This window comes from Artemia sp. Qi Xiang Cuo, chromosome 2 (genome assembly GCF_049724085.1).
Source record: "Artemia sp. Qi Xiang Cuo chromosome 2, ASM4972408v1, whole genome shotgun sequence".
NCBI lineage: Eukaryota > Metazoa > Arthropoda > Branchiopoda > Anostraca > Artemiidae > Artemia > Artemia sp. Qi Xiang Cuo.
In genome coordinates, this window is record NC_142795.1 from 91,020,445 (window position 1) to 91,032,298 (window position 11,854).

Here is an 11,854-nt window from a genome sequence, read left to right on the forward strand (position 1 = left end):
TAATACCTCGCGCTTTACTCTAAAATTTGAGATTTTCTCCCAAATATTTGAGAATGACTCCTGATACACAAGGACCGTTTAATTAGAATAATCAGCTTTTTACAACTTCAAAAAACAATTTAGCGTATAAGTTTGATGTTGATCCTTATTGTCAGTTCAAAAACTTGTTTTTTTGTTTAATTTCTGAAAGTTTTTTTTTATTAATGCTGGGAAATTCAGCTTCTTCTCTCATGGAAAATTCCCTTTCCCCACGATAACTTCTCCATGAAAAGATCCTCCCACGTAAGCACCCCCACCAAAAAATCCCCCCGAAAATAATTTTATACTTCCCAATAACCAACACCATATGTAAGCAACGGGCAAAGCTCATCACTTACAGCCCTTCCCCCGGGAGCTTTGGGGGGTCAAGTCATCCTCATAGACATAGTTATTAGATCTTTCGACCATGCTGAAGAAAATTGCTGTATCAACATTTTGATTGCACAATTTTGGGTAAAAAGGGGAGTGGGTAGGGGGCTAGCTGCCCTCCAACATTTTTGGTCACTTAAAAAGGGCACGGTAACTTTTGATTTCCGATAAAGTGAGCCATCTCCCGATCTTCTAGGATCACTGGTTCAATACGATAATCCTTGAGAAAAAAAACAAACAAACAAATAAACACGCATCAGTGATCTTGTTTCTTGGAAAAAATTCAAAATCCCACATTTTTGTACATAGGAGCTTGAAACCTCAATAGAAACAGTAGAGTTCTCTGATATTCTCAGCCTCGTGGTGCGATTCTCATTAAGATCACCTAATTTATTATGGGTATTTCCCCCCTTTTTCAAAAATTAGGCAAATTTTCTCAGGCTCGTAACTTTTGATGGGTAACATTAGATTTCATGAATTTTATATATTTTGAATAAGCATCAAAATTCGATTCTTTTGACGTATATATTATTATCAAGACTCTGTCTCTTACAGTTTCGGCTACTGTTGAGCCGCATCGCTCCTTACAGTTCTTTACTATGAACTATTTGATTAACTTTTCACGATAAATCCCAAGGAAAAATAAGGACTACTTACAAAAAACCTGTTTAAAAAATGTACAATCTTTTTGAAGGCTTAAAGTTTCCCATTGGAGGTTGGAATTACAAGTTTTTGAAAGGCGGCTATTTGTCTCTTTAGAAACAAGACATAATACTAACTGGCTCACTGAAATACATTAGAGTCTATGCCGATAAAATTCAAACATACTTTTTACGATGGAGTTATAAGTCAATAATCTTTCTTTTTCTTTTACCTTGGAAGTTATTTCTGGATTAAACAGCTGATCTTTTTCGACGCACTGATCTGCCAGCAGTTTTTCCAAGAACATATCTATTTGTTCTCTCTGTCTCTTCCAGTAACTATCGTTAATTTGACTACATCCTTTGGAAGTTGATAAATCCATCAAAACCATGGACTCTGCAAGCGAAAATATGTTTAACTTCGCACAAGGAAGATTATGAACAAAAAATTAACAAATGAGCTATATCATAAGAATCGCCATGAGTATTTTTAAAAGAGCCTGCTTTTAGTTCTTTCATTTAAGTGTTCTTATCCCAGAGTGCACAAACTGAAATCTATTTTTCCCCCCTTTAAGTTTTAGAATCATTTTGTTGCATGAGGATAGTTTGTAATTTTGTTCATTATTTTGATTGAGGGGGTGCCAACTTTGAGAAGTGGTGATCACGAACATCAGGGGGTGCGTGCCAAACATGCCAGAAGTGTACCAAGTGTGACGGAAATTGTGCCAAGCATGACAGAAACTGTGTTAAATGTGGTGGAGATGTGCAGCACAGGTTCTGACGTTCTGAGATGTACACCAAGTAGTGGAAAGAGGGCAACCTTTTCGACTTTCGTTCGACAAAATTTAAAACAATATGCTGCTAAAACTTAAATGAAGAATATTGAATCTTGATTTGACACTGCAGGCATACTAAAATTCAATTGGGAATCCAAAAGATGCATCTTGTAGGAACTTAAATACTAGATGACAGTATTTAGGCTTTGAAATTTGCCTCGTTTCTTGGAGGAGTAGCAATTCGAAAGGAGGACAAGGCTTCGAAAGTGCAAAATTAGACCAATTATCTGAAAAATATCCATAGATTAATGATGAGAGGAGGACTTACCGACGGTATTGTTGACAACCTTCACGTGGTACACAGACAACGGCCAATTACCGCTAATCTGAGGCAAATCTGAGTGACCGCCCAGACACTGGCGTCTTACCCAGTGTCTGGTGGTGAAATGGGCTATCTTGTGGAATACGTTGCCAAAATTAGATGAACTGATGGTAAATAGTATTACTTAAGGGGGCAGAGGCGATTCACGATTCTAGATAGAGTACTAAGGAAAAGGTACAGAGGATAAAAGTCGGTTATGTCCTTGTACGAGCCTGACAAAAATTACAGGGACCGGAAACTGTTCTGGCCAAACAAAAGGTTGCCCTATCATGTCATAATGGTTGTTTATGTGCATATTCTCATACGCTACCAATAAGCACTGGGTGGTTAACCAGAGGCGAGGCTGGGGTGGCTTACAGGAGGCTCAGTCAAAATTGACGCTGGAAAATAGATTTGGGTCTGTTACAGATCGGGTTCTATAGACTGGATGTGTAGCATGAATATATTTATTGAAAATTAAAAATTAGCTTACAAATTGAATTAGGTTATTTTTGAACGTGCGTTCAATTCTAGGCTCAAGGCTCTAGGCAGGCATGCCTTTCCAAAAACTAACCTGACAAGTATGTGTCCAATAAGAGAGTCATTCATACTCCTGCCATTTACCCGTGCCCCAGCCATTTAAACATTTGCCTCTCAATTACTTGGACTATCTGTCTTGGCTTTTCTCTGTCTACAATTACCCAGCCCAGTCTTGATGCAACCGCCAGTAAAGGTACTGGAAAAAGTAAACTCCGTAGAAGTGTAAAAATCCCCATAATTTATCATGTAATGCCAATGCGCATCAAACTTTATGAGAAAGTTCTAATATAAAGGAAAGAGTACATGAGCTTTCTGAGTGCCTGGCTGGGTAAAACCTTACATGGTGTAACCGAGACTCACTGCCCCCTTTAATAGCAAAAAGAAGAAAAAAGTTGTTATGATTAATAGTACTTTCTTCCGAGCGTTAAAAATTGGTCGAAGAGCGGCATGTGAGTGATCTCCGATTATTCTGTGACAATCAAACAACAAAATTCCATGAGGACATATGCCAGCAGCCAAAGAGAGATATAAAGAAAGCAAATTGGTTCATCTATAAATTAAATAAAAAAAGAACAAGTTGAAATTAAAGAGCAACATTGAAACTCAATGTGATCAGAAATCATTTCTTACATGGGTAGGGAAGGCTGACCCTTCCTTAAAATCTTAAACTTTTTTAAACATAGATCTCATTCAAATTGTATGACCCTTGTGTTTGATCAGTCTTTCTTAAAGAATTTGAGTAGAAAGTCGAACCTTAGCGCAAAGAGCGAGGGCTGGGGAAAAACGTCCCCCCGAAAATTTCCGTATCGGCACTTACGTATTATATAGACCACACTGTTGTTCTTAATCTGTTGTAAAACCGGTTTCTCTGTGTTAACTTGGAGATAATTGGCTTAGCCTGAGTGAGATAAACTACTACACAGGTATATTTTAATTAGATATTTAATATATCGAGTTGGTTAGGCTAGGTTAGGTATTTAATATAATGCGTTCTGGGGTATTTAATATCTGCTTTCACAATTCTCTGTTTTAGTTTCCACAATTGTGTTACTAAAGTATTATATTTTCACAATATTTTGGTATAGTTCATTATGATTAGCCTAACTTAACTTCTTTGGTGTGGTCGCTATAATAAATAAGTATAGCGGCAACACTCAAGTTCTTCATCCACTGAAGCACTGTAAAGCTTGTTTCATTCATTAGTTTCTTTCCGCTTAGCGTGAGACAAGACAAAGACAAGGGACAGAATAGATAGAAAATATTTAATTTGGGCCATATATTTGCAAATTAGGGGGTGGGGGGTGGTTCTAAAGTATTTGGACAGTGTGAAGTTAGAAAATAATTTTTATTTCATGATATTACTTTTACGCAGAATAATTTTATTTGACATATTTTTCATGCAGACCCACTATACTTAATCCGCAACCCCCCCCCCCTAATGTGTAAATATTATATTCTCATAATTTTTTGTGATAATTCATTACGATTGAGCGTCAGAGAAACAGGCTGTACTTGGATAAAGAACTTAAGTGTTGCCGCTATAATACATAAGTACCGTTTCTATAATTGGGTTTCTAAAGTATTATATTTTCGTCATATGTTGGTATATTTCATTATGATTAACCTACCTTCACTTCTTTGGTTGGTCGCTATAACACATAAGTACCCACATTAGTTTCCATATACTCTATAACCTAATTTCTACTCGTTTGAAGTTTTAAATTCGCTCTTTACTTTTCTTGGCGATACTTTGCTTATATTTTTTAAATTGTAAATATAGAAAAGCAGTACTCGCTAATCAATGCTATTGTTTAGATTTTTTGAAAATAGTTGTAACCTATTATTCTACCTTCATTTCCCTCCATTGTGCTATCTAAACTCGGTTCAAGCCATATTAGTCCAACAACTATCACATTCAATTTTCAACATGCTACTAACTTGGTCCTTGAGAATGATTTTAAGGTAAAAAAATAATCGAACTGTCTAATAGAAGTCTGGGTAATGCACGTGTAGGCAAGAAGCAATAAAAAACCGAAATCCCAGACAGCAATGTCAAAAAAACCAGATCTAAGAGTTTAGACCATTAGATGAATACTCAACAAAACAGGTTTATTCCTGAAACTGCCGATAAAAGGCTTTTATATCAAATAAACCGCAAATTACGAGAGTTGGACAATTATTCTAAGAGAGAGGGTTTCAGGACTGTGCCTTCAGAAGCATTTTTTTTATAGTGAGTTATATTTTTCTAATAATTTGTCATTTCTAAAACTTAATTTTAAATACCCCTGAAACATCGTTCCTGTCCGCAAAAAAAAAGTTCTTATTATATGCCTTTCTTTCAATGAAGTTCACGCTTCCTTAAAGTCGAATACTCAATCCACATCAAAAGCCATTTTCAAAATTGTCACTGGCGTCAATTCGGGAACAGGGGGGAAGCAAGAATTTTGTTCCATTCTCTGCATAAAGATGCGAAAGGCATTTCTCAAAATTTCAAGGGTAATTTTCGCTTGAGAAAAAACAAAACATCAATCTAAAGGTGTTTTTTCCATATCTAGGGGGTAATTTTACCCTCTTCCTGTAGATGTGCCTTTATAGAACATGGTAAAGAAATAAAACAATCATTAATTATAATGATGAAGAGTATTAAAATTCTAGTGATTTCTGGTCAATAATCTAGTGATTTATGTGCTGATTTAGGGATTTTTTTTTTAAGAATCTAGTGATTTTTTTTCTCACCGGGTGGCATCCCTAATTTACCGTAGAGAAGGACAGTTCAGAGTGATAACTGTGAAAAGTAGTTTTTTCAAGTTTTATTTGAAAAATATTTGTATTATTGAGATGAACGGTTTTACATTATTGGAAGTTGAAGGAGTGGACAGTAATAACATGAAGAAATGAGTCCCCAAAGTTACAGTAGAAATTTCAAGGGGCTGTCGACTAGCTGAGATGAAATGTTTGGATCAATAACTACGATTGTAGGCCTACTGTTACTTTTGGATTATTTTTGAGGGATATTAGGTTTTTCAGGTATTTCTAAAGTATCATATTACATAAGCCGCTACTAGCTATACATGGTCCATAGGAATTTGCTTTTTTCAAGTAGTTCTAATGTATCAAATTACACAAGGTGCTTGTAGTTATATGCACTATCCTTTGAACTATGTTGTACAAAATGGTTATTAAACATTTTTATAGGACGACTTTGGGGAGAGTGGGCCTTTTGGGGAGGGGGCTAGATACCCTCCAAGCAAATTTAAATTCCGTTCGAATGAGCCATTAAACATCTCTCTATGACGTTCTGGTCATGCGCTAGCCCTGGTGGAAAAAAGGGGATACATCAGTGCCACCTCTGCAAAAAAGGGATTTTCCTCGGTGTTCAAGGTGAAGGACTGTAATTATCCTACAAAAAGTTTTTAAACATGCTGATTCCAATGAAGCACTTTTTATTTCGATCCCACCCCATTTTCAAGGGTTTCAGGCTCTTTTTTGAAATCACCATCAATTTGTTTTCGCAATAATGTTTTACTTTTAAAACTAACCAAAACAATAGTTAACATTCCTGATTCAATGCCAGATGGCTATTTTTCTCAATAGGCAATCCTTACTTTTAGTTAAAAAGCTATAAAATCAAATAAATTAACAATCTTAAAATACTTTTTGTTTCAAAAGGTGTCCTTAATTGGTCTGCTTCTATTGTAACAATACTCCAAAATTGGTTTGTGTTTTCAGTGAAGTACTAGTTTTCATAATCATACAAACATAGGAAAATATTATCAGTTGATTTATTTGCACTAGTTTTATCAATGTGTTGGATAGACTGTGAAGCAATAATTTTTGTTCGTTTTAAGTTTCAACTTCGCTCTTCACTTCCCGTAGAAAAACTTTTTGTTTTTTTTAAATTAATTACGTTTTTGAGGGGGGTGTCTATTCCTCAATCCTCACACTTCACGCTGAAGTACTTAAATTGTTTAAAACTACATCGACCCATGTGTTTGAGCAGTCTTTTTTTTACAAAATTGAGATAAAAATCAAACTTTGGCGTAAAGAGTGAGGGTGGAAGGAGGAGTACCCCTGATATACGGATTAAATTTCAGTTCGTTTTTAGTTTTAAAAGCTTGTTTGTTGTATTTAATTTCTGAACACTTTTTAAATCATGCCAGGAAATCCCCCCCCCCCAATGTAGAGTTTACTGTGTACTGGAAACTTTTTTCCTCGTAGAAAATTCTTTCTGTGAACTTCCCCCCCCCCCCTTGAGAATTCAGCCCAAAAAATCTCCGTTAATTTACCAATAACAGATACTATGTGTAAACAATGAGCAAATTCCATAAGTTACAGCCCTTTTCTAGGGGCTGTGGGGGTCATGTCATCACCAGAGGCATAGTTATTGACCTTTCAACTAGGCTGAGTCATACGGTTATCTAAATATTTTGATCAGATGCCTTTTAGGGAAAATGGGCATTGGATGGGGTTTAGTTTGCCGCAAATCTTTATTATCCTTTAAAAAGAGCGCTAGAATAAAAAATAAAAACAAATAAACCAATAAACACTCATCCGTGATCTGTCCTCTGGTAAAAACACAAAATTCCATAGTTTTGTAGATACGAGCTTGAAACCTCTAAAATAAGGTTTTCTGATACGCTGAATCTGGTGATGTGATTTACATTGACCTGTTGCCCCCCCCCCCTTTTCCAAAAATCAGGTAGGCTAAATGTTTTCTGGTTCGTAGCTTTTCATGTGTAACATTCAACTTAATGAATTTTATATGTTTGGAATCCGCATAAAAAGCCAATTTTTATCAACTGTTATGAGAATTCTGTTTTTTAGAGTTTCGGTTACAATTGCTAGAGCTGACTCACTCCTTGCTTACAGTTCGTTACTATGAACTTTTTGATGAAACTTTTTTGGCTAAACATCGTATTTTTTAATTAATTACGTGAAAAATTAGATTTTCATTTTAATCATTTTTCGAAGCATTATTATGGCTATTAAATTATAGTATTTTCAATCCCAGTTGAAAGGTTCGCTATTTTGGAAAATTTCCTAATTTTAGGAATGTCTCATGGTTTCTTTGTGTCTAGTAAAGAACTTCTACAGGCGTCTTTTTCCTTTTGATAAATTTGTTTACTTTGGTATTTACTGCTATCAGCAAATTTGTGGCAAATACAGGCAAGATTTTTTGTTCAACCCTTTGTGGTTCTCATTGTATAAACGGGGTTCATCGCAAAAACGAGAGCTGCTCTCACGTAAGGATTTTTGTTTCTAATTAGAAAGACTTTAAATTCAGAAAATAACATATTTTAAGCATTGGCGTGGTAAATTTCTGTCACAACTTCTGCTCTTTTCTGTCACAATTCCAACATTTGATTTGAATTTCTATTCAACATGTTCCTTTAAATGACACCATAGTCAAATTCAATATGATATTCAAGAAATTTCAATCTGCTGTTGAATACCAAACCATGTTGATTAATAAAACCTATTTACGCCGATATTTACATTTTTGCTAATGAAAAGTATATAAATCTTAATAATTTTAAGAGTTTGTTAGACTTCAACGACGAATCACATTTTCAAACAGTTCGTGGTAACGAACTGTAAGTAAGGAGCGACCCGGCTCAATGGTAACCGAAACTCTAGAAAACGGCATTTTGATACAAATAGATACATCAAAAGAATTATCTTTTAATACTGATTTCAAATGTTGAAGTTTTATCAAGTTTAATCAATCCCATCTAAAGTTAGGCGCCTGAGAAAACTTGACTGATTTTCGAAAAAAAGGGGAAAGACCCTCTAAAAGCCATAGAAACTTAATGAAAATCACAACATCATATTCCCTGTATCAGAGAACCTTACTGTAGAGGTTTCAAGCTTCCATCTACAAAAATGTGGAATTTTGTATTTTTTGCCAGAAGAAAGATCACGGATGCGTGTTTATTTGTTTGTTTTTTTTTTTGTTTTTTTTCCCAGGGGTGATTGTATCGACCTAGTTGTCTTAGAATATCGTTAAAGGGCTCATTGGAATAGAAATTAAAAGTTCTAGTGCTCTTTTTAAGTGACCAAAAAAATGGAGGGCAACTAGGCCCCCTCCCACGCTCAGTTTTTTCCCAAAGTCACCTGATCAAAATTTTGAGATACCCATTTTGTTCAGCATGTTCGAAAATATTTTAGGTATGCCTTTTAGGATGACTCAATCCCCCGAAGTTCCCGGGGGGAGGGCTGAAAGTTATGAACTTTACCCAATGTTAACATATAGTATTGGTTATTTGGAAGTATACAGACGTTTTCAGGGGAGATTTTTCCTGGTAGTGGGGGGGGGGTGTCAGGAGTTATATGAGAGGATCTTTCCATGAAGGAAGTTTTCATGGGGGAAGGGACATTGCTATGAAGGGGACGCCAGACTTCCCAGCATTATTTAAAAAAAGATCATAAATTTAATATAAAAAACAAGTATTTCAACTGCAACAGCAGCAACGTCGAAACTTTAAACGAACAGAAAATATTACATATATATTTGGGTTCACCCCGTAGTCAATGCCTCGCTCTTTAAGCCAAACATTTTTTAGAACTTTCATAAGAGCTATTTATTCTAATTAACGGCCTTTGTGATTAAGCGGTCATTTTTAAAGAATTTGGAACAAAATTCGAACTTTCACTTAAAGAGCAAGGTATTGACTAGGGGGTTACCCCCCTAATAAACGTATTAAAAATATATGAATATAGAAGTTCGTTACATAAGTTAATTCGTAAGTTACGTATATTTATTACTAATAAAAACGTTCGTAAATAAAATTAAACAAATTTCGAGAAAGCCATCTAATTAAATAAAAGTAAACTAATATGAAAATTCTTTTTTAATCATTCCTGCATGGTACGCAAATATAAAAAAATTCATTTTTTTAAAAACGTTCAAAAATTAAATAAAAAAAAACTAGTTTTTTTAAACTGAAATTGATAAGTGACATTAAAACTTAAAACGACCAGAAAATATTCTGTTTATATAAGGGACTGTTATCGTCTCAATGCCATGCTATTTACTATTAATTTTGAATCTTTATCAAAAATTTATTTTTTAAAATAATAAAAAAATTTAGCTTAAAGAGCGAGGCGTTGAGGAGGGGACAGTCTCTTTCATATACAGAATAATTTCTGTTCGTTTTAAGTTTTAATGTCGCTCCTTACTTTCAGTTTAAAAAACTTGTTTTTTTTATTTAATCAAAAAAAAAATTGGATCAATTTATAACCGGTTTACAGTTCAGCAAAAAGGCTTGTTGGAAATCCTATTTATCTTTTACAGTGTATAGCTCCCAATTTTAGAGGCCATATTGGCGCTAGGCCTTTAACATTTGTGAAGTCTATAAACAGTGTAATGTTACTATAGGCCGTTCAACCAATAAAACTAACAGTCGTAGAGCATCACATAGTTGCGCACGAATTATTTTAGGCTGGATACGAGTATATCCCTTTAGGGAGAAAGGATAGAGCGAGGGGGTGTAGCTAAGGTATAAAAGAATAAAGGTACAGTTGCGCTTAATGGTACACAGCGCTATAGACTGTCGAGAGAATGCAGTGATGGAGACCCGTAAAGCGGGTAGTTGTTATCTAAATTGATCGAAGAGCGTGGTTTCTCATCGAATTTACAATATTTAAACTGTTGTTTTTTGGGCTTTAGCGGGGGGGGGGAACGGTACCTAGGTTAGGTATTTATTATATGCTATGCTTTACCAAACACCCCACCCCCCACCCCCATAATGTGCAAATATATAGCCCAAATTTGTTTCTAAACTATTATATATTCATCCTATTTTTTTTTATTTTTTAACTAAAATTAACCAAACTTGACTTCTTTCGTGTGTACCATTAAGTGCAACAGTAGTAGAGAGGGGTCAGGAGGCGCGATCACGCATCCCTGCTGCCACCTATAACTTTTTTTACATAATTCATGGATGGTTATGTGTGTCGGTCGATTTATTTGATGTTTTTCATGGATGTTTAATGGTTTTTGTCAGTGAGAATTTGAAAAACAGGAACTTTGTCACATTTATGGATGTCAACAGCAATTCATGTCTGTTATATGGTTCAGTGAGAATGAAAAAACAGGAATTTTCTCACTTGGAAAAACAGGAATTTTCTCACATGGAAAACCATAAACTACGTGGTCCTGTCACGAGTAGCACCTGTGAACTTGATTTACATAATCGCTAGGGGAAATTATTGATTCACGAAGGGGAGAATTAAGAAACATTAAGGCTTCTTTAATCTTAGGTCTGTGGGATAAACGTTCATTAGGTCAGAGAGAAAAATTAATATTCTATTTTTAAATAGGGCTTCATTGATCTTTAGTGTCAGGAATTATAAATGACATCACTTGTTATCTTGGAATTATGCGGGAGTCTAAAGAGATAGAAATTCTATTTTTAAATACGGCTTCACGGAGCTTTAAGTCGGAGAGATAAATTGATATTCTAACGAAACCCTAATAGTTTAGCTAGGAAAATTTATGAGATGAAGAGATTAACTTAGGAAAGGGTTTCCTAGAAATTTGAAATGCGTTAGCGCAGAGATGCCAAACAAAAGGAACACGCTGAAATTACGTTTAGGGATTATTTGGGCGAAACCGTTTTATCCATTTTATGGGATTATAAGAAGATTTTAGGAAAGGTTTTAGAAGAGAATTTGAGGGTGAAACTCTGTGGTCGTTATAATACACAAGTTCCATTTGAACAGTGTTGTGAGGTCCTGTACCCCAACCCCAAAGGGTTCCGATCCCCTACCACAACCCCGAAGGAAGCCCCCGGTACTCAAAGGTCCCCCAAGCTCCCATAGAGCCCCAACCCCCCAAACGCCCTCCTCAGACCCTCAAAGGCCCTCCTCTGGTCCTCAAAGGGCCCCCCGGCCCCCCAAAGGCCCACCCAGACCCCCAAAGGCCCACCAAGTGCCCCAAAGGCCCATCGAGCTCCCAAACGTCCACCACCGGTCCCCAAAGGCCCAACGAGCTCCCAAAGGCCCAACGGGGGCCCAAAGGCCCTCCACCGGGCCCCAAAGGGCCCCCAGGCACCCAAAGGCCCACCCGGTGCCCCACCGGGCCTCCTCCGGGCCTCAACGGCCCAGCGCGCTCCCAAGGGCCCAAC

At 36.2% G+C, this 11,854-nt stretch overlaps 1 protein-coding gene across 2 annotated transcripts in view; it reads right to left on the reverse strand.

Annotated features, from left to right (window-relative positions):
- Positions 1–11,854, reverse strand: part of LOC148955792 (uncharacterized) — a 140,962-nt gene that overhangs the window by 114,775 nt on the left and 14,333 nt on the right. The window contains exons 1-2 of one of the 2 annotated variants that reach the window (XM_089108355.1): positions 4,576–4,621; positions 1,283–1,446 (exon numbers count right to left, since the gene is read on the reverse strand). In XM_089108355.1, coding sequence (XP_088964481.1) covers positions 1,283–1,446; positions 4,576–4,591 — 180 coding nt within the window. In that variant the 5' untranslated portion in view covers positions 4,592–4,621. Of the gene's footprint in view, positions 1–1,282; positions 1,447–4,575; positions 4,622–11,854 lie in introns of those variants that run through there. The other variant, XM_089108354.1, reaches the window with a different exon arrangement.